At 46.9% G+C, this 23,271-nt stretch overlaps 1 protein-coding gene across 3 annotated transcripts in view; it reads right to left on the bottom strand.

The window, feature by feature from the left end:
* Positions 1 to 21,171, bottom strand: part of TRABD2A (TraB domain containing 2A) — a 109,656-nt gene extending 88,485 nt beyond the window's left edge. For 2 of the 3 annotated variants that reach the window (XR_005372486.1, XM_038561599.1), the window contains exons 1-2: positions 21,012 to 21,164; positions 11,301 to 11,861 (exon numbers count right to left, since the gene is read on the bottom strand). Coding sequence is in view for 2 of the 3 variants with exons in the window: in XM_038561599.1 (XP_038417527.1) it covers positions 11,301 to 11,861; positions 21,012 to 21,119 (669 nt within the window). In the remaining variant the exon portion in view is untranslated. Of the gene's footprint in view, positions 1 to 11,300; positions 11,862 to 21,011 lie in introns of all 3 variants that reach the window. The other variant, XM_038561600.1, reaches the window with a different exon arrangement.
* Between the last annotated feature and the right edge of the window lie 2,100 nt (positions 21,172 to 23,271).

Here is a 23,271-nt window from a genome sequence, read left to right as displayed (position 1 = left end):
GCACCCTGATTTTGTACTTTGACCTTCTAGAACTGCATGAAAATAAATTTCTGCTGTTTACACTCCCCTGTCTGTGGTATTCTAGGATGGCAACTAGAGAAAACTGATACACCTCCTTCCCCCAAACCCCACACAATGCTGAGGTGACAGTAAGAACAAATAACCAACCTCTTACCTCCAAGGCCTAGTGAAAGTTACCACCTCTGCTAAGCACTTGCTGACTATCTCAGCCCCTCCCCAGAAATCTCCCTTCTCTTAACCTCTGTTGCCCTGAAAGGTAGTTTTTTAAAGTGCTGACAAGACAAGCAAGCTTCAAGAACAACAGACTATGAAGAACCCAATTAAAAGCACAATAAAGCTAATGAACTGCACCCACTTCACCACACTCAGAACTGTTCCTGGGGCTAATTAGGCAGGAATGGCAAGCAGTTCGTCTAGATGGCTACACACGCTTGGACTTCTAGAGTCCAACCTGCTCCTGGATGTTCCCTTATTTTGTATTTTCTCCAATATCCGTTATCAGCTCTATGTCAGGTTTCTGTCGTACGAACAAACTCCAGTCCACAGAGAGCTCAGGCCCCAGTCCCGCCATGTCTTCCTCTCGCTGACCCTGGGTCCTGAGCTAACAGCTGGAGCTCCTACTGAGGGGCCAACTCCAACACCCTGCAGCAGTGACCGGGGCAGCAGCCCATCTAGCCCACACTTGGCTGCCAGGTGCACTGACCTGCAACATTGCTCTTGGAGCTCCCACTTGCCCCTGAAAACCACTCGGCATGCATGGAGTTTTCCCAGTCTCACACTCAAACCCTTTCCAGCATCACCCTCCACCCCACCTGACACGAGTGCTCATGGAGCTGAAACACCACCATTTGGCCAGCACAGCATGCTGGTCCCCAGGTTTGCCTACACTGTTGGCCCATTTGAAGTGTCTCCCTCATTTTCCCCTGCCTGTCTAAATCCTAGCCTCCCCTTGAAAATCCAGCTCAATAGTAAAGTAGCCTGGAGGCCCCAGGGGGGTGCAGTCAGTTGAGCACCCTACCCTTGGTTTCAGCTTAGGTGGTGATCTCCTAAGAGGTTGTGAGGTCGAGCCCCGCCTCGGGCTCCACATTCAGCCCAGAGTCTGTTTGAGACCACCTCTCCCTCGTTCCCTCACTCCACGATCCTTGCCAGTTCCTCCTTTTGGGCTGCTGTTCTGACCCTCCTCTTTACACGTCACACATTTTTCACCTCTCCCTGCCCTCCCTCCCCACCTTCCCTGTGCTGTGGTGGGGTGTGACAGTTCAGATTATAGGTATTCTCGCCCTAAAGGTAGAAAACAGAAACAGAGGACAAGGAGGGGGGGGCGGAATAAGCAGAGGGGAGGATCAGGAAATGGGTCCTTGTAGCACAAGACTAGAGTTTTCTTCTTGCTTTTCCAGTCTATTCCTAAGAGATGAAATGGGAACCACAGACGTGTTCATTCGCTGGGCTGTCATAACAGAGCACCATGGACTGGGTGTCTTAAACAACAGAAATGTATTTTCTCTTGGTTCTAGAGGCTGGAAGTCAGAGATCATGGTGTCGGCAGGGGTTGTTTCTCCTGCAGTCTCTCTCCATGGCTTGTAGAGGGCTGTCTTCTCCCTATGTCTTCACATGGTCCTCATTCTGTGGTATCTGTGTCCTAATGTCCTCTTATTTTTTTAAAATATTTTATTTATTTATTCATGAGAGATACAAAGAGAGAGTGAGAGGCAGAGACACAGGCATAGGGAGAAGCAGGCTCCATGCAGGGAGCCCGACGTGGGACTCGATCCCAGGTCTCCAGGATCACACCCTGGGCTGCAGGCGGTGCTAAACCACTACGCCACCAGGGCTGCCCTGTCCTCTTCTTATAAGGACACTGATCATACTGATTTAGAGCCCACCCTGGTGATCCCATTTTAACTTAATTACCTCTTTAAAGACCCTTTCTCCAAATACAGTCACATTCTAAAATACTTGGGGTTAGGGTTTCAAAATGTGAATTTGGTCAGGGGAACACAGCTCAGTCCATAACAGGGACCAAGGGTAGAGTTGCATAATTTGGACATGGTGACAAGAACAGGAGTCCAAGACAAAAGGAGGAGCTGACAAAGACCTTGGAAGTTGGAATCCAGGAAGGGAGGTGGGAGTGGCAGGAGAGTGAAGGGAGGCCAGGGAAGGGGCACAGGCAGGTGTCAAGCCCCTGAGCTCAGACTCAGTCGCAGATTGTCTCAAATGTCTACAAACACGGTCCCTCTGCCCAGCGCTGGATTTGCAGGGCCATCCTGTAGGACTCTTGGCCCTACAGCATCTCAGAATCACTTCTGGGCCTGGGCCAGGTCTATAACACCAGCCATCTCTTCAGACAGTATCCAGTCTATGACCATCACCACTGCAACTGCAAACATAGCTGACTGGGGCCAGGCAAACTGGGGGCCCCACTGAAGCCCCAGACAGCACAGAGCATCCCCAGAGCTGTCCTCTCCCTGAGAAGTCAGTCAGCAGCACCCCACAAGGATGTTCTGTTCAGTGATAAACAACCTTGTCTACCCAATGTACCTGCCAAGAGCAGAGGCTCACCTGGAATGCAGTCAAGGAACCCAGGGATGGGTAATGCGACCCCAGGTTTTTCATGTTGTCATCCACATTTCATGATTCCACAGCCTTTGCTGAGGTTGGCACCAAAGCCCCACTCTTTCCCTTTTAAAGCCTGAATGGAAAGGCAGGGCTTCATGGAAGGGTGTGGGGAGGAAGGGCAGCACAAGATGTGTCAGGAGGGATAGTGGAGAAGCAGAGAAGTGCCATAATGTTCAAGGTGTGACATCAGAAAATGCCACCAACATCCCCCTCAGAGTCCAGGGCAGCCTCGTTCCAACACTGGGCCACAGAGTACCTCATCCTGCTGAGACTTTGGCTCCTTGGAGGGCCCCAGGGAACAGCTGGTCCAGTCCCACCCGAGTCCTTCCCCTTTCCCTTTCCCTTCTGGAATCTCCTCCAAGCAGGGTAGACTCTGTCTCACCCACCCCGGCTTGAGGTAGATTCTGGAGGAGCAACAAAGCACTCACACTCTCACAGGCCCTCCTAAAGAGATATGTGGGACTTGTTCCTAGAGTCTAGGGGTGTCCTGGAATTGATCCACCACAGAAGAACTGGCCACTGGGGTGTTAAAGGAGCTCTCTGCTCCCAGCCTAGTTCACCAGGAAGGACACAGGGACATGGAACAGAAACAAGACTGTAGCATTCCTTGAAGTGCTTCTTTTATGACCCCAAAGGGAACAGAACAGCATCAGATCCAGCTGAGGTCGCAACGCCAGCAGCACATGTGGTATCCATGCAAGTGTACAAAAATATCTAAATTTTTAAGTTCACTTCAGACTTTAGAGAGGCACCCCAGAGCCAGGGGATGGCTGGATCATCATCAACTTTGTCTTTGAGTCCCTAAAATAAGAAACAGAGTGTCTGGCCCCTGTGGAGTGCTGAAGAAATATGTCCCAAATAAAGATCAGCCATTTAAAAAAGAGAGAGACTCAAATCCTGAGCAGGCCTGTTTTCAGGTGAAAACACAGAGCTCAAGTCTGCATCTGGAAGTTCGTGAAAATCACAGCCCACCACAAGGTACACAGTTGACTCAATTTTCCACTTCTGATCTAAAAATAAGAAAGTAAAGGGGTGGCCAAGGTGAAGAAATGTCACAGAAGACCTTCCTGGGTGAACTAATGGTTCAGTTCGGGCTTCCCATGTCTGAGGACGGTGCCCTTCATGATGGCTATGTTGATGTTCCTGTGTGTAAGCAGGCCCAAGGTCGATTCAGGGCCTAGATGTCACAGGCTCCTAGGGCATTTACACTTACTGTAGCAGTTTGCCCAGCTATGCAGAAGAACACGAAAATACTACAGAACAATGTTGGGAAGGAATGCAAAACAAGCAAACAGTGAAAGAAAAGTAAAAAGATTACACATAATGCTAATTTTAACATGCTGGTCTTAACACAGTTAGAAAGGCCACATTCCAACTTTTTAAAGTAATTGCCACACGTTCATGTTGTGTCCCATTTCAGGCAAGGGATCCACAAGCTCACTGTCTCCCGATGGCCTCACTGACACATTCAGCAGCAGTCCTGCCCATTATCCTAGAGCCACTCGTGAGCCCCGTCTGCGTGCAGACACCGTGCCAGGAGCCAAAGCACAAGGACAGAGAGAGCATGGCCCAGCCTTCGAGAAGCCTGCGCCTCTGAGACGGGCAGTCATCAGGGCTCCAGCAGAGGCTTCCACAGGGACGCTAAGAACAGCGGAGTGTCAACTCTGGCCTTGGGAATGCTTCACTGAGGAAATAATGTGTAAGCTTAATCAGCCAGACTGAGGAACAGCATGAGGAGGGGTTCCCGGCAGACAGGGCTGCATGTGCCTCAAATAGGTCACTATTAAGAATGTTTGTGCTCACAAACAAATCTGCCCATATTTTAGAAACCAATTCCCTTTCAGAGACATCATATGTTTTTTTCTAGACCTTTATTTTAAGCCAAACCTACCCAGGAAAAATAAAACCTCAAGATCTCCATCTTTAAGCACATTCCATTTCCATTCTGGAAAATGTGAAAAAATCACCCATCAGTATTGTGATCAATTTCAAAAATGAGACCATCTGCTTTTATTGGAATTCATGACTGGGGAGTAGGAAATCCCCCAGTAAGTCAGACCTGTGGAGCTGTCAGCTGTCAGCACTCAGAAACAGCACTGGATTAGAAAACCGGAGTCTAAAGCCATACCACCCTACAGTCAGCCACTCAATCTTGGCTCATCTCGGAACCTAAGCAAGGTCGGGCTTGGGGACTACTTGGATGGGAGAAAATGGGAGACTAGGGAGCCTGGGCCAGCCCTGCTCAGTCTCACTGTGACCCCAAGCCATTCACCAAGGTTATTCCAACAGCAAACTGACCCCAGTGGGGCCTCTGCTGACTGACCTACCAGCCTTATTCTGTGGCCTCAGGGGAACAGAGACCTGCGGAGAGGCCTGCAAAGTACAAAAACGATGCACCCCGTGTTTTCCTAGGATTGGGCTATCCTGGGCCTGGCGGGTCCCCGTTCTCCTACGCAATCTGACCCTACGTTCTCAGGAGGCTTTTTCAGACTAGCCAGCACCTCCCCAGCTCATGCCTCTACTACCTACATCCATATCTGGCCCTTAATAGCCAGAGATGGAGGCACACACCAATGGCATCTTTCTAGGAATCTGCCCCACCGGGGGCTGCCTCTACCACTCTGCCCAGTCTGGACCAGAGCCCTATCCTAGAGCCACACTGGTTTCTTCTATTAGGGAACTGATCCATCTAAAGAAAACTTGCTCCAAAGAAGGAAAATCCCCATCTTCCCAACACCCCAAAACTGTAACTCAAGAAATGCACTTTTTCCTAAGACTCAGAAAGTATGTTCACTGGGCCCAAACCATTGTTTAAGTTTTCACTGGGGGAAAAAAATGACTTATCAGCAGACAGTGAGTTTTTAGGGTCCTGGATCAGAGGGCAAGAACTGGCAGTGACACCTGCTGCTGGAAGGGACAGCAGGCATGACAGGTGGAAAGGCCAACATGAAATATGTTAGTTAGTGCCATCTATTGGCAAGAGTAAACAGTACCAGAAGTGATTCTGTGCAACAGTAATTCAGATCATGAGAACCCTTCCGTATCACCTAAAGAGTATTCTGGGGTTGGCACAGGACTTTCACATCCAACTAACTTCAGTATCTTGGGATAAGGAAAGCCCAAAGATGCAGGCTTTCCATATGAAAGGCAGAGGGAAACCCCAGGCCTACTGGCCTCATTCATGTTAGCCTTTGGATCCCATGACTCAGACCCCAAATCTAGATGAAACTGGGTCCCAAAGGACAGACTCCAATGCTGAGAAGATTGAGGCAGTTCCGAATTCCCGCCCCACCTCACCATGACATCCAGTCCATCACTGGGAAGTGGACAGGAGAATCCTGTGGTCGGACAGATTTGTTCTGGTCAGCCCCTCAGGGGAAGCAGACAGACAACGCCCTGGAGCTTGTGCAGAGAAATCTGGTGGAGTGTGACCATGGAAATAGGATTTTAGAAGATTCTCTAGGGAACTCTAAATCTTTAATGGGGACCCACGTGTGCAGCTGGGAAGGATGGGAGGGGACTCACAGGTGAGCCCTGCATCACTCAGACTCCGGCTCCAAATTCATTTGCCTTCTCCACGTTAGGAATGGTAACACAGCTAACAGTACCAGGGAGATACGAACTTTGAAAAAGAACAGGCATTATAATCTGACTCCATTCTGGAGCAGGAAACATCTGCCCTCAAATGGCAAGATCAAATCCACAGACAGGAAGTAAGCATCCTTACTTGTCAATGATAGATCTGGTCACTAAGAAAGCAAGAAGATTCAACTACTGTTGTTAAAATACACAATTTCAATTGGGCGGTTAAATTAATATATAAAAATTAGTAACCAGATAGAAAACATATTGGGAAGACAGTCTTTTACCAGCAGGATTTTTTATTAAAAACAATGAATAAACCTATGACTTGAACAGAATCTAGATCAAGAACTCTATAAAATAAGAAAGAAGACTAAAATACAATCAGTAAATGGAAAGGATAGCACGTTCCTGGATTATTGGACTTAATATGAGGAAAAATGTCAGTTCTTCTCACACTAATCTAGAAATTAACACAATCATAATCAAAATGATCATCAAAATCATTAAGGAAATATTTAAATCCAGTCACTAAGAATGTGATATTGACACAGAAAGAGACAAACTGATCCGTGGAAATGGGAAGTGTAGAAACAGAAGAAGGGCACACGTGTGTGTGCTGCATGCATGTGTGCGTATATGTGAGAGAGAGAGAGAATGTCTCTATAACGATATGCTAAAAAAAAAGAGCATCACAAGTCGATGGAGAAAAGCTGACCCCAGGCCAGTTACATCAGAAAGGGCAGCCATAGGCATTGAGAGGCTCACAGAGTCAAGCCCTGACTAGGGAATGGGCGGGCAAAGGGTACAATGAGAGGACACATCACAAGCAGCATGGACTCCAAGTGGACCTGCCTCAAACACACTCAGATCCACAATCTGGATCTCTGCTATTCAACAGAAACATAGTGTCAATCACATATCTAAGTTTTCTAGTAGCCACAAAAAAAAAAAAACAGGTGAAATTAAATTTAAGTAAATTTAATGATATATTTTATTCAAGCCAATACATCCAAAGCATTATTATCTCAACATATAATCAATATAAAAAGTTATTCGTTTTTCATATTTAGTTTTCAAAATCTGTTATGTATTTTCCACTCACCTGACATCTTAATTTGGATACTACATTTTCATCAGAAACACCTGATCTGTAGTTCGACTTCATATTTGTAGTTGAGAAAGGAGAACCACATGCCCAAGTTGTTCCAAACACACTTAAAAGTTTTCCAATAATTGGATCAATTATCAGTTTTTAAACTTTAATTCGAATTAACCAAAATAAATAAAATTCAAAATTCACTTCCTAAGTCACACTAGCCACATTTCAAGTGCTGAAAGCCCAGTCATATGTGGCCAGTGGCTAATGAATTAGACTACAGAAGTCCAGAATCTTCCACTGCAACTCAAACCTCCAAGGTCTGACACTGACCACCATACCTGTTGGAGACTCAAAGTCACCATGACCTTTAATACATCTGGAATCAACCCCAAATTCCTCCATCTGTTGGTTAGGCAATCATGGGCAAGGTTCTTAAGCTCCCTGAGCTCCAGTTTTTGCATCTATAAAATAGGGATGATGCTGCCCATCTTGTGAAATTCTAAAGATTAGATGTAAAATTACCAATGAGGTCTGGCTCATAGAAGGCAATATGTTAGTTCTCTTCCCCTTGTATTTATATAGTATTTATGAAATGTTTTCCAATTTACTGTTTTATTTGCTTCTGACAACAGGATGGTGGGGCAAGTATTATCATATCCCCATTTAAAAATGAGAAAACAAAGTTCAGAGATGTTAAGAGAACAGCTCAAAGTCATACACTGGTGATGGTGCAAGAATCCTAACCCAGTGCATCTGGCTCTGAGTCCATTGCTTCTCCCACTGCCAGCACAGCGTTCCAGCCTCAGGTGCGCCTCAACCTGCCTCCAGCCTACCATCCAAGAGGAATGTGGGGAGCCCTGGAGTATAGGTTCGCAGGGCTCCTTCCAGGCAGCCTGCCCCTGTCTCCAGGAAGACTCAGGTTCTCCTCTGCCTCCTCCTGGCAACTGGTTGGAGAAGTGGCTCAGGAGCCTTCGGAGCCTGGCCGTCTCCCAGTCTCACTGTGTAATCAGCACCCACTAACGTCTCTCTTCAGAGAACAGAGGAAGGAACCAACGACCCCTCAAACAGGCAAAAGAAAAGGACCCAAGGGAATGAGTTAAGCTCATCTTCTATCAAAATGGATGCGGATGATCCTACCGTTCTCTGGACTTACTAAGACAGGAGACTCCGTTGGCCACCACCCCAAAGCCTCTGATGGAATTCTTCAATTCCACACAGCAGTGAGAATGAATGATGGACAACTACACACAGCAATGTGGTGAATCACAAGGGTAATGCTAAGCGAAAGAAGCCAAGCCCCCTAAAGGGGGCACACTGGGTAATTTCATTTATGTGAAATTCTAAAAGAGTCAAACTAATTTATGCTTAAAGATTTTCAGGATAGTTGGGAGGTCAGGGGTAAATGCCAGGGTCAAGGGGCTTCTGGGGAGCTGGTGCTATTCTGTTACTGGCCCTGAGTGCTGGGCACATAATTGTGTTTGTGAAAATTCATCATGTGTACTTTTCTGTTTAGTTATGCTGCAAGAAAAACTTTACGCTAACTTTCTGGGGTGATGGGAATATTCAATAAATTGATCTGAGTAGTGGTTATATGGGTATAGGTATATGTTAAATGTCACTGACCAGGTCACTAAGGTTATATTTGACTGTTTATAAATGAAACATAGGAAGTTACCACCGCTCCCCCAAAAAAGAGTCTCAGGAATGTCATTTAATTTTTCCTCCTAAATTTTAAAAAACTCTAACTTCACTAGTTAACTTAAAGGTCTTATACAAAATTTAATTTATAAATATTAAATACGTATTTGAACATTAAGAAGGTGTCATGAAATCAAAATGACACTCTAGTATAAATATAGTGCTCTAAAATGTCTCTTAAATGTATTTATTATCTTAAGAGATGGTACTACACACCTTCCTACAAAGATACGTTGCTTAAGATAATATTTTACTTCCAAGCATTTTCCCCTCCCAATTGGAAGTATGAAAGAAGGCTTAGCTCGGGCAAAAATGCTCACAGATTTCAAACTTATAAGGTCAAATCAATGAGCCTTTAAATCAAAGCACTTCCCCTTTTATAGAACAATTAGCTCTTTGGGTTTCCAAAATAATGCAAGAGGGGGATCCCTGGGTGGCTCAGTGGTTTAGCGCCTGCCTTCAGCCTAGTACATTATCCTTGAGTCCTGGGATCGAGTTCCACGTTGGGCTTCCTGCATGGAGCCTGCTTCTCCCTCTGCCTGTGTCTCTGCCTCTCTCTCTCTCTCTCTGTGTGTGTGTGTGTGTGTGTCTCATGAATAAATAAATAAATCTTTTTAAAAAATAATTTAAAAAATAATAATAATGCAAGAAAAACTCCCCCAGGAGATTAATGCAGAAAATTACTGGTTCCTTCATTTGTCTAATAATCTCAATATGCCAAATACTATATTTTAGCACCTGAGTATTTATTAATATAGAATCTTAGCAAGGTAAATTAAATTCCTATAAATTTTTTTAATTCCTATAAATTTTATTATTAACTCAGGAACACTATGTTCAGGCTACTGAATGTCCTTAAAGTCTATGTAACAACCCACCTGAGTTCAGCATTTCAAGATTTGCTAAGGCCTAGAGGGTTGAATTTTATTCTGATGGCCAACCTCCCAAGGTCAACCGTTGAGAATATTTACACAAGAAGAAAACTTATCAACAATAATGTTGATTATCAACAATTATCAAAATAATCAACAATATTGTAACAACTTTGCATGGTCACAGATGGTGACCATGCTTATTATGGTGAACATTTCACAATGTATATAATTGCTAAATCACTATGTTGTACACCTGAAACTAATATAATACTATATGTCTATACTTCAATTAAAAAAAAATTTTTTTTAATTTGTTTTAAAGTGGGACACCTGGGTGGCTCAGCGGTTGGGCATCTGCCTTCGGCTCAGGGCATGATCCTGGGATCCTGAGATCGAGTCCCACATCGAGCTTCCTGCATGGAGCCTGCTTCTCCCTCTGCCTGTGTCTCTGCCTCTTTGTGTCTCTTATGAATAAATAAATAAAATCTTTAAATAAATAATAAAAATTAAAATCTGCCTCCCTCAGAGGCATCTAACATACTTTAAAACATTAACAACAACAAATTTCACCAAACCAATTAAACAATAGCACTGATAAAGTGTCACGTGTCCTATGAGAAATGAAGAACTCCTTAAGCATGAACTAAACTCCAGTATCCTGCATGGAGCCTGCTTCTCCCTCTGCCTGTGTCTCTGCCTCTCTCTCTCTCTCTCCTGTCTGTGTATTCTAATGAATAAATAAATAAATAATCTTTTAAAAAAAAGGAAAAGATAATTATTAAAAAAAAAAAAAAAAAAGGGGCAGCCCCTGTGGCCCAGCGGTTTAGCGCCACCTGCAGCCCGGGGTGTGATCCTGGAGACCTGGGATCGAGTCCCACATCAGGCTCCCTGTGTGGAGCCTGCTTCTCCCTCTGCCTGTGTCTCTGCCTCTTTCTCTCTATGTCTGTCATGAATAAATAAATAAAATCTTATTATAAATAAAAAAATAAAAAAATAAACTCCAGTATCCTGAGGGAGGGGCTGAACGTAACTCTGCCTTACCAAGGAATTTTCTGTGGGGAGTGTATCATTTTCAAGCCATACCATAGGCCATACGCTGTGATAGTCAGTCTGACATTCACATTGTCCATGTCCTCTCAGTGCAGCCTGTTAATGAATGACCTAAACTAAAACAAGTGACACAGGTTATGCCAATACTTGTCAGGATAACAAGAGAAAAAACCTTTTCTCTCTCAGTAATCCACATATAAATGATATAACTGACCCTCGGGCTTATTTTTTAACCCTCAGGATAACATTCTTGAGCAAAGACAATTTTTGGATAAACTGTGTTTCTGCTCCATCTCCGTATTATAATTCAGTGAACTCACTCAAACCCCATGTCCTTCATGCAAAGAGGGTCTTACCTGTGAAAAGTTGAGCCCATTCAGCGGATGGCACTGCTCTTCCACCTTTTCCACGGCCCCAGTCTGTTTCCTCAGCCGCTCGGCCTCCTGGGCAAGGTACAGGTCTAAGACAGGCACCCCACGGGACTTAATGTCCACTTCAGTCAGGGAGTTGACCATGAGCATCACCCAGATGGGCCTCTTCCGCTCCCAGTTCCCCGCAATGGCATTGAAGAGGTAGTCGGCATAGAGACCTTTGCCCCGCTGGTCTGGGGTCATCCACGAGGGCATCATGAGCTTGACATACTCTAGGTGGCGCTTGAGGCGGCAATAGATGTCCCTGGGGAGCACGTCCTGGAGGTTCTCACCCTGTGGCAACATCTGACAGCTGGTGAGGGCTGAGATAGTGTAGGGGTCCGTGAGGTCCAGCTCGAAGTACACAATGCTGCTCTGCTGAAAAGCCTCCTTGGAGTTGTCGGGGATGAAGTCCCAAACCCGAGTGTACGGAACGTGGATCGTGCCAAAGAAGTAAGACGGCGGGTCTCGCTTTATGGTCCACAAGAAGGAATTCAATTCACTTTGCTGAAAGCAAACAGAAAGGACGTTAAGTCATGATATGGAAGGTCAGAAACCTGACAGGGGAAAACGAATTGGAGAGACAAGTCACGCTGCAGGAGAAAAATGATCAAAGTTCAATTTCGACTTCGGAGTCCAGGTAGAGTCACCGGCCAGCAGCAGGAGTCTCGAGGCAGCATTTTTCTCTCTTCCACCGCAATGCGGATTAAAGTCAAAAAAGTATTAACAGTCCTTGAGCTTGCTCTAGCAATGAGGTAGGGCAGGAGGTAAAGCAGAGAATCTCAAGGGATTCCTAGGACACAGCTGGAACAGATGAAGGGACACGTGAGGAGACCACTGTTACGCCTGCTTCTTCAGATTCCAAGTCCAACATTCCCAAAATCAGTGGCTCTCAATGGCTGTACATTCTCTCCCAGCAGTTTCACAGGCTGAGCAGCAGTGCGCATCCGCCTGAGGCCAAGCTGTCATGCCCTGAGTGTCTCAGTTTCAACAGCAGGCACTTATGAAGTGTCAGTTTATTAGGAGACCCCTGTACAAAGACATGCACAGGGCAGCCCTCAAGGACTTCAAGTCGTAGTGTCAGATAGACTCATGAGGTGAACCATTCATCAAGCAGCCCAGAAAGGTGAAAAATCCAGATTTACAGAAAAGGCAGTTCTTTACAAAAAGCTTTGATTTCAGCAGCTTTTTAAGTGACATGCTTTCCTGGATTGTGGAGTTTCAACTTACAATCAGCTCTCATCATTGTCATAGCTACATTCTACAAAGTCCCCACAAACACTGAATTACCAAATAGTGAACCACTGCTCCTAGGAGAAATACAAGGGTTAGGTTCTTACAAGCCTCTGGTCACAACATTTTGTTTTGTATGTGCTTTTCAAAGTACCCTATTCAGTATGTTGTTGATTCATTAATAATGACCTCATGGCCAACAGCACTACTATTCATACCTGAACGAAGCTCATCTAACACATACATTTTCTCCCTAAGGCACACCCTCCTAAGCAGCCTCCTGGTGCTTAAGAACACTAGGCAGTATCTATGTTTGGTTATTTTAAACAGTGAGACCACCCACAAAAAAAAGCACAAAAATGCAAAAAAAAATGTAGCATTAAGTAGACCAGCAAAAGGACACTTGTTCACCTATTACTTGTTTGAGAGCTGAAACAAAGCACAGCATCAATTTCTTTGACTTCAGTTGAGTGTGTGCATTGGGGGACTCAAGTTTTTCCCAGTTCTGGAACAGCTGCACATGACCATGAAAGTGCCACAAGCGGGATCCCTGGGTGGCGCAGCGGTTTGGCGCCTGCCTTTGGCCCGGGGCGTGATCCTGGAGACCCGGGATCGAGTCCCACGTCGGGCTCCCTGCATGGAGCCTGCTTCTCCCTCTGCCTGTGTCTCTGCCTCTCTGTCTCTCTCTGTGTGACTATCATGAATAAATAAATAACATCTTTAAAAAAAAAAAAAAAAAAAAAAAAAAAAAGAAAGTGCCACAAGCATTGGGGTTACAAATCAATTTTAGCAAGTAGGCCAATTCACAAATATGGAATCTACAAATAAGGAGGATCAGCTGTATTTGCATTTGTGTGTTTAAGTAGCAATAACCTATTTTTAAATGAAATGTTACGCAGAATCTCAAAATTTACTAAGACAAAAGCTGGTTGATGCAGGGGCCCCATTACCACAGCTTTCAACCTTCTCTTCTCCTCTTGCCCCCTGGCCATCTTCCACAAAAACAATCCTGAGCACTCAGAGGAGGGCAGAGAACACAAGGGCTGGGCATGAGACAATAGTGGGGGAAGGTGGGCAGTAAATGGGCTCATTTACTGGATAAACACTATTGGCTAAAGCAGCCTAAGCCACTGCTGGCCACTCGGGAACAGGCCTAGTGCTCCAGAAGGGCTTTTCAAAAGCAACTAGAAGTCTTGAGTTTAAATAAAATGTTCAAATTAGAGGGGCACCTGAGTGGTTCAGATGGTTGAGCATCTGACTCTTGATTTCAGCTCAGGTCATGATCTCAGGGTCATGAGATAGAGCCCCACAGTAGGATCTGCACTGGGTGTAGAGCCTGTTTAAGATTCTCTCTCTCCCGGGCAGCCTGGGTGGCTCAGCAGTTTAGCATCGCCTTCAGCCCAGGGTGTGGTCCTGGGGTCCCAGGGTCGAGTCCCACATCGGGCTCCCTGCATGGGGCCTGCCTCTCCCTCTGCCTGTATCTCTGCCTCTCTCACTGTTTCTCATGAATAAATAAATAAAATCTTAAAAGAAAAAAAGACTCTCTCCTGAGGCACCTGGGTGGCTCAGTGGTTGAGCATCTGCCTTTGACTCAGCTGATCCTGGGGTCCAGGGATCAAGTCCCACATCGGGCTCCCCGCAGGGAGCCTGCCTCTCCCTCTGCCTCTGTCTCTGCCTCTCTGTGTGTCTCTCATAAACAAATAAATAAAATCTTTTTTAAAAATTCCAATTGAAATATGTTGCTTCCATTTTCTCAAATGCCACACAAGCCAAACAGAACATATCTCACCAGCCCCCAGCCTATGGCCTTGTGTTTTGTTTTGTTTTGTTTTTTAAGATTTTATTTATTTATTCATGACAGACACAGAGAGAGGCAGAGACACAGGCAGAGGGAGAAGCAGGCTCCATGCAGGGAGCCTGATGTGGGACTCAATGCCGGACCTCCAGGATCACACCCTGGGCTGAAGGTGACGCTATACCGCTGGGCCCTTGTGGGTTTTTTGGAAAGTATTTAAGTTAACAATTCTGTTCACACATCCACTTTTTCAAGACTGCACTAATTGGTGAGAGGAGCCTAAATTCTGCCTCTGTCTCAGCTACCTCCCTGAGATTTTTAAAAGCCACTTCATTTCTCTGTACCTCAGTTTCCCCATCTTTAAAAGTTAGATAACAAAATCTGTCATAAGTTATGGGGGCAAACAAACTAGACAGGTAATTGTTCAATGAATGGACAAATGAAAGAGAACATATTTTTAAAACTTATGATTGGATTGATATTAAGAGATGAATCAAGTTCAAGGTCTCCAGCTAGCCTTCAGGCATCCTCTTATGGCGTAATGACTGTCTCGGGGGTTATGTAAATAGATCAAAAAGCCAAACTGAAACTCCATCTAAAACAATGGCAGCCAAGGCTAATTAAGCAGTCAAACGCCTCTCTGTTTTTTAGAATTAGATAAGCCCATAGAAAAACAGTGGCTAACTAGATGCCAGTTGAAAGCCAAGACTGACAGTTATAGCTTTGGTTCATTTAAAATGGGTCACAAGGGCAGCCTCGGTGGCCCAGCGGTTTAGTGCTCTCTGAATAAATAAATAAATAAATCTTTTAAAATAAAATAAAATAAAATGGGTCACAAAATAATCACCTGTAAATGAAACTGGTTTGGTACAGGTGGCCTTATAGGCAGAGGTTTCATTTGGCTTATTTGTTCATTCTATAGGGAAGAGTTGCTAATTGCAGGATCCTGAATGGTGATATGACTGGGCATCACTGACCTACAGAAGGGATCTGCTCACACAATTTCCACACATTCTACCAAGGGACTTCTACACAGTTTCCAACTGGGACACACAGCAAAGACCTAAAATGCTATTATTCAATCCATGGAAACTACCTAACTCATTGTCATCTGGTCGGAGACTATGATAGTAAACAAATATATTCCCCAGAAAATCCAGCCCATGCTGCTGCATCATGGTTGGGGTTGGGGCATAGGCAGAGTGGGAGGGGTGGTTCCATTTCGGTTTGGTTTTGGTCTGTCTTTCCTCGATACCCTTAATCTCCCTAAAGTCTCATCCTACCTCAAAATACCTATACTTCTCTTTCGACCAAACCTGTTCAACTATAGGTATTCATTTTTATTTAATTATTTATTGCTGCCTTGTCAATTAGTATTAGTCTAGAAATGGAGTTGTCAGATGATCTTTTTGCTGAAATGCTCATATTTTAAAAACAACAACAACAAGACTCATGTTCTGGCATCCAGCTACATCGTAACAATAATGGCGCTAAGAACAGCCAGCTGTTATTAAATGTTCACTGTGCACCAGGAAAACCCAAGCATTGCACACAAATGCTCCTACTACATTTGTTCAGCATGCACTTATTCTACAATTATTTATGCAACACTTACTGTGTATCAGGCACTATTGTAGGCATGAGACACAGCGGTTTTCTAGAGCACTAGAAACAGAATAGTGAGTAAAAAACAGGTCCCTGCCTCAGTGATATCTGTTGTGAAGAATGTGAAAGCAGGAGAGGGAACAAGGAGTACTGGTGGAGGAGATATTCAGTCTTAAATAGGGTGATCATGTTTGGTAGGAGATTTAGGCCTTGCTGTGAAGGCAGGTGAAAAGGCAAACCAGGGGGAGAGCTGAGAGAAGACCATTCCCTCCAGGAAGAGGGAACAGCAGTGCAAAGGCCCCAAGGCGAAAGTTTCTAGCAAGGATGCCATCATAACTCCAGCAGGATGAGTGAAGAGGAAAGCAGGAGGAAATGTCAGAGAGGCGAGCAAGACCAGGCCACACTAAAGCTAGGGCAGGCTTTTGTGAGAGGAGCAAGATGAGCTGACCTAATGTGTGAACAGGATCACTCTGGTGGCCATGAAGAATAGACTACGGAGGGATCCGGGCAGATGCAAGAAAGTCAGTTAGAAGTTTCCAAAAGAATCCAAGCAAGAGAACACAGTGGTAGTGACAGAACTGAGATATGTTCAGGTTCTGGATATATTCCGAAAGCTAAAGCTAATAATAGGACTTGCTGATGAATCAGTTAATTAAAAGGATGAAGTTGCCATCAATCAAGATAGAGGAGAGAAGGGGATGGGACAAGAGCAGAGGGGAAGTTCAGAAAACTGGCCTGGGCCCTGTTGAGTCAAGATGTCAAGCAATCAGGTGGGGAGGTTGAACTGGTAGGTGGATGCAAGAATCTGGACTTTGAGAGAGGCCTGGGTCAGAAATAAAAACGGGGTAATGTCACTATTTAGATGTTATTTCAGGGGCAGCATGGGTGGCTCAGCGGTTTAGCGCCACCTTCAGCCCAGGGCCTGATCCTGGAGACCCGGAATCGAGTCCCACATCGGGCTCCCTGCATGGAGCCTGCTTCTCCCTCTGCCTGTGTCTCTCTGTCTCTCATGAATAAATAAATAAAAATAAAAATATTTTTAAAAAAATAGATGTTATTTCAAATCATGGAACTGAATAAGATGTCCAAGGGACTATGTGTAAATTAGGAAAGAAAAGGTCTAGGGGGCACGTGGGTGGCTCAGTGGTTGAGCATCTGCCTTTGGCTCAGGTTGTGATCCCAGGGCTCTGGGATTGAGTCCTGCATCAGGCTCCCCACAAGGAGCTTGCTTCTCCCTCTGCCTCTTTCTGTGTGTCTCTCATGAATAAATAAAATATTTAAAAAAGAAAAAGAAAAGAAAAGAAAAGAAAAGGTCTAGAAATAAGCCAACCTTGCAAAGTCAAGGTACAGAAAAGCAGCCAGCAAAATAAAATGAGAGAAGTCGTTGTCAAGGATGCTAGGAAAATCGAAAGAGTAGGAAGCCAATCAAAGAACTTCAAGGAGGAGAACGTAAGCGAGGGGGCTCAGTGTGGCTGATGGGCCAAATGAGACAAAGATTTGAGGACTGACCTCTGGATGGAGCAACACAGGGGACCTATTGGTGGCATAGTGGGGCTGAAAGCCTGCCAGGCACCTATTCAGGAGAAAACGGGAAGAAAGGCAATTGAGAGGATACACAATTAGTTAAGGCGCTGGCCATTTCCATGTGCAGAAACAGACCTTGAGAGGTTTATGATGTTACCCAAGGTCCCATCGCTGCTGCAGGCAGGCTGGCTCCTGCGTTTGAAATACCATATTATGTGACCTTAAAATGCAACACACTTTCCTCATGATTCACCATCCTTTTTTTCCATGAATACTCTAAGAGGTGCACAGTTGCTCAGGAGCACTTCCTGACTCTGAATCTGAAAAGACTCTGTTCAGGTCCGGACCCAGGACCTCCCCCCAAAAAATCCACACCAACATTTTTAAATCATCACACTGCCAACTTTTCCCATTCTGTCTTTTCAAAATAATATAACTGGGGGGGGTCCCACTTTCTTAAGCCAGGGGTTTTAAAGTGTTTTTAAAGAAATATTCCTCATTTTATGCTTCTTTTTTTTTATTTTTTTTATTGGAGTTCAATTTGCCAACATATAGCATAACACTCAGTGCTCATCCGGCCAACTGCCCCCCTCATTGCTTATAGGGCTTCTTTGATAAATGGAGTTCTGCGCTGACCAAGTAGTTACTCTCTGTACCACGCTGCACCAGCCAACACACCGAGCTGGCCACTGACAAGGCCCTGCCGGGCATGCCCTGGATAGAGCACAAGCTGAAGGAAAAGTCTTCAGGGCTTCTGATTCAGGAGCTCTCCTCGTGCCTTTGCCCACCAGCAAGCTCCCAGGCCTCCGCGCTGGTCCTCTGGGTGCAACTACCCCTGCCTCCCTTATCCTCAGGGGTGGAGCTGTTTCATCTCCACAAAAGGAAGAGAACAAAACCATTCTACTACCCCATTTCAGGGTACAAACTGCGGCCACCACATGTTACTAGTTGAAGCCATGTGTTTAAACATTATGACTGAACAGAATAAACACTTAACACCATTAACATGTCCCTTCTGAACGTTGCTGATAATGGCACTTTTCCAGTAGTACTCTTCAGCAGACCAGCTAGAATGATACCAAAGTGAGTTGGTTTTAGCTGACACTTGTTTTTCAACAAATATTATTGAGAATCTTCTGAGCACCGGGGATGCAGTAGCAAACCAAACAGACGAGTGAACATTCCTACCCTTATGAAAATCACATGGCAGGTAGGGGAGCAGTGGCAAACAAATTTTTATCAGTTAAGTGCTCCGGAAAAAAAATAAAGCAGGAAAGGCAGCCAGGAGGGCAGGTGGGTCAGGGGTTTGATGTAATCTTTAATAGATAATCAGGAAACGTCTCTTTGAAACAATCTGAGCAAAGGCCAGATACAAGTATGGGAGCAAGCATGTGGATATTTGGGGGAAGAAACAGCACATGTCAAAGAATACAGGCAGGAATAATCAAGAACACTCAGGAGTTCTGTTTGAGTTTAGATAAGGAAGAGACAACCTGTGTGGTGCTCAGCGCAAACTGGCAGTGTCTGCAGACAGATAGCTTGGAAGTCCTCTCTGTAATGATTAACAAAAGTCGAACACCAAACCAGCTCTCAGGCCACGGTATGCTACATGGTAAGCTGCTGCAACTGGATTGGAGGCTGGATTCCAGAGCTTTTACTCTAAAATCTAAAGACTCCAACCTCCTGGGGCACCCACCCACAGTGGCCTCTCCCGAGCAGGTCAAGCATACAGCCCTGCCATTGACTGACCTGACCTCCAGGGGATAAGACAGTTTGCCCATATAGAATAAAATAGATTTTTCAAAATGTGGTCCAGGGACCTGTAGCTGTCCACAAGACCCTCCCGAGCAGTCTGTAAGGTCAGAACTATTTCAGTGATAATACTAAGATATTTTCCTCTTTTGATTTCATTCTCTCATGAGTGTACAAACAGAATTTCCAAGAGGCTACAGGCGTGTGATGACATCACACGCCTGTAGCTTAATGGCATTGTGCTTATGAATTCTTGTGTTTTATTAATATTTCCATTAATTCACACACATAAAGGCTCTTAGGAGTCCTCAATACTATTTTAGAATGTGGAGGGGCCCTGAGATCAAAAAGTTTGAGAATTGAGAGAGTGAAAAAGGCCATGAAAACAGGTTCAAGCATCAAGAGACAGGAGACTTTATCAAGACTCACTTGTCACACTATAATTACGAGTGGATTTGCAAAAGTGAAAAACGTTTGCTTTCCTAAGAAAGGGTGGACTTTTGTTTTGGGTAACAAGAGCGCAGCTGCCTTAGCACAGGGTTGGGAACTATCCAGGCTGCGGAGTCCCGCTCTCCAGCCACCGCGCCTCCTGCCTTCCTAGCGGGAGAGCCTCCGCGTGTCTGCAGCCCGGGACGCCTTAGCGAACTCAGTGTGACTCCCCGGTCAGCCCAGGGGGCCAGGAAGGCTCAACTGGGTCACTCCCTTGCTGTCGTTAGGACGATGAATAAAATTACCACGAGCCTGAGTGACGCCCCCCCCCCAACCTCCGCCCCCCAACCCCGCCGGTGCTGCGCAGGTGTCCCCGAAGGTGGGCCGACCCTGGGTCTGAGAGCGCACAGGCATCCAAAGGACGGGCCAGACCTTAGGATCACCCTCCCCAGCTCCAGAGATCCAGAGATCCAGGGATCCAGAGATGAGATACATCACATCCACAAGTACAAACACAAAATTCGACCTCTACGGAGCTCGAAAGAGAAGAACATGAGAACGACAGAAATTGCCAACTGTAAAGAAAAAAACCTGACCAGGAAAAGGAAACCTGCGTCTCGAAAGAGGGCCAGCCTCGGAGACGCTAGGGCTGTCGGACTTGCGCTCGGCTCCGGCTCCTGGAGGGCTGGGTGGCCCTGGGCAGGTCAGCGGGGCTTCCTCGCCCGGGTTCCCCCCGCCTGCAAAAGGCTGATGCGAAGGTCTAGGGAAGCGCCTGTGCCTGAGCGGGCGGCTGTCAGGTGCGGTTACTCCGCGAATGCGCTCCGCGACGTGGGGCCCAAAGGTCCCGCTCTGAGCCTCAGTTTCCCCAGATCGGTGAAACAAGGGGAATGGCTTCAGCTCCCCCCAAATCCTTTCTAACTCAGGCACTGAGCTTAGGAAGGTCAAATCAAGCAGCTGCAGGGCGCTTTTACCATCTGATAAGAGCAGGAGAAATTCAACCCTCGGAAGAGAGGGCGGAACAAACTTCCGAAGTCAACGTGCCGAAGTCCCTGCCCCGCTCGGGTCTTCGCAGGCTCCCCTGCCCGACGTCCCCTAATGCCCGCGAGGCAGGCTGGAGAGACGCAGGAGACCCCTTGGGCGAGGGCCGGGGACAGGGGGTCCGCCAGGAGGGGGGACCCGGAGCGCGGCGGGACGCGCGGGCAGAACGGCGCGGCCGGGGGAGGTGGCTCGCGATCCGAGGGCGAGGTGCGTCGCCGGCCTGGGAAGGGCACGAGCCCCGCGAGGTGCGGGCGGCCGCCTGCCCGCGCCGGGCGCCTTACCTGGGGCTGGAGCTCGCAGTCGGCGGAGGCGGGCGCGCCGCGCCGCGGGGCTGCGCTCGCGGGCAGGAGGCAGAGGGTCGGCAGCAGGAACCAGCTCCAGGGACTCATCCTCCCACCGCGGCTCCGGGGCCCGGCTCGCGGGGAAGGAGCAAGGCAGCAGCGGCCCCCCAGCCCGGCTAGCGGGCGGCCGCGGAGCTGCGGACAGGCGGGGCGCCCTCCATGCGCGCGGGGCTCGGGGGCCGGGGGCGCTGGCCGGCAGCTCGCTCTGCGGCGGGTCGGGCCGCCTGCGGGCGGGGCCGGGGGAGCCGGGCGGGGGGAGCCGGGCGGCGGCCGCGAGGGGCGGGCCCTGACCTCCCAGCCCCTGCCCCGCGCCCCCCTGCCCCGCGCGGAGCCCCCGCGGGCGTGCCCCCGCCGCGCCCTCCCGCCCGAACCGCGCGGGGGGCCGCCGGCCACCTGGGGCGCCGGCCCGGAGGGAAAAGTGAAGTTCCAGCCCCGGCTGCAGCCTCGTGCAAGACTCCTGCTGGCTCCCACCCTCACGTCTGTATTTACGCTGCCAGTTCTGAGGGTGGCTCTTGATTGAAAGGGACAGGCCGGGGAAACAAATGATAGGCTACTTTTTCCAAGGAAAGTTCTTTTCAACAAAGGAAATGGCATACAAGCTTCGCCTGTAAAGGGGGGGAATAGTATGTGCGTACACTTAAAAGTCTGTGACCACAAAAGCCAGCACTCCATTAAGTGTCCTCTTAAGGGATTTGGGGTAATAATATTAAGGATGTGAACACCAAACTCGGATTACTCCACAGATTAAATGAGGACATTTATGGAGAGCATCTTGTTTGATGTACATAGGAGGCCTGCAGAATGTGTTTGCTCCCTCTCTGCCCCAAATTTTCCAAGGGACTCTTCACGTCATTGATCCTTCTGGAAGGAAAAATCGTGAAAGCAACTAGCTATGCCCAGCCTCTGTCGCCTCCTACCCACGGCCTGAGGGCACTTTACCAACCTTTCTTTATAGCCCAATTTACCCGTGATCACCTTCCCAGCCAGCCTAGCAGCAGGGGTTCTTTTTTTTTTTAATTTTTATTTATTTATGATAGTCACACAGAGAGAGAGAGAGAGAGAGAGGCAGAGACATAGGCAGAGGGAGAAGCAGGCTCCATGCACCGGGAGCCCGAGGTGGGATTCGATCCTGGAGACCCAGGATCGTGGCCTGGGCCAAAGGCAGGCGCTAAACCCCTGCGACACCCAGGGATCCCAGCAGCAGGGGTTCTTAATTGTGTAAGTCACGGTCCATTTTGAGACTCCAGTAGAAACTGGAAGTATGGGGCCGCTGGGTGGCTCAGTGGTTGAGCGTCTGCCTTTGGCTCAGGTGTGATCCTGGGGTCCTGGGGTCTTGGGATCGAGTCCAACGTCAGGCTCCTCACAGGAAGCCTGCTTCTCCCTCTGCCTATGTCTCTACCTCTCTGTGTGTGCCTCTCATGAATAAATAAAATCTTTTTAAAAAAATCTTTATTAAAAGAAAGAGAGAGAGAACTTGGAAGCAAAGTGGGGGAGGGGGTTGGGGGAGGTACAGTGGCCAAGATTTACACACAATGGGAGGAGCTTCCAGAATGTCAGGCACCCATCTACCATCCTCCAATAAAGAACTCCTGGCTTTAAAAAGCCAAGTTTTTCAAGCTTTCACTCCATGGGTGTTGAAGTTACAAGTGTTTTTGTGAAATTGCTAAGTTTTTCCTGTTCTAAGTTTCAGTGAGGATTTGCTTTCTGGAGTTGGCCCTCCTGCCTTCAAACGACCCCCTTGGCAGCCTGGCAGCAAACCTTGGCCCCTCAGCCCACCCCAAGTGCCCCGAGGCTGGGGTTTTCAGGTTGCCAGCACTGCCACCTACTGGCAAGAATAGTCTCTCTGGCCGTGAGATGAAAGCATCCGGAACTTTTATTTCATACTTTCCCCTGCTCCAAAGGAAGGCTCAACAAATCAACTGGGGCTAGAGGGGAGGAAGGGTGGGGGGCAAATGTGTGACAAAATGAGAATGAGTTTGTTAGTTTTCTGTTGTCTCTTCCCCATTCCCTTGATTCCTGCTCTTTATGATTTCCTTCCTTTTACTTACATTAAATTTATTTTGCTCTTCTTTTTCTAGCTTCTTAAAGAGTGATGTTAAGTTGTTAACTTTAAAACTTTCTTATCTAATAGAAGCATGTTAAAGCTATCAATTTCCCTCAGGCACTGCTTTAGCTGCATTGCCCAAATTTTTTGAAAAGC

The sequence above is a fragment of the Canis lupus genome, chromosome 17 (assembly GCF_011100685.1).
Source record: "Canis lupus familiaris isolate Mischka breed German Shepherd chromosome 17, alternate assembly UU_Cfam_GSD_1.0, whole genome shotgun sequence".
In the NCBI taxonomy this organism is placed as follows: Eukaryota; Metazoa; Chordata; class Mammalia; order Carnivora; family Canidae; genus Canis; species Canis lupus.
The sequence above is the reverse complement of the archived record's forward strand: the minus strand, read 5'-3'. Positions and strand labels throughout refer to the sequence as shown.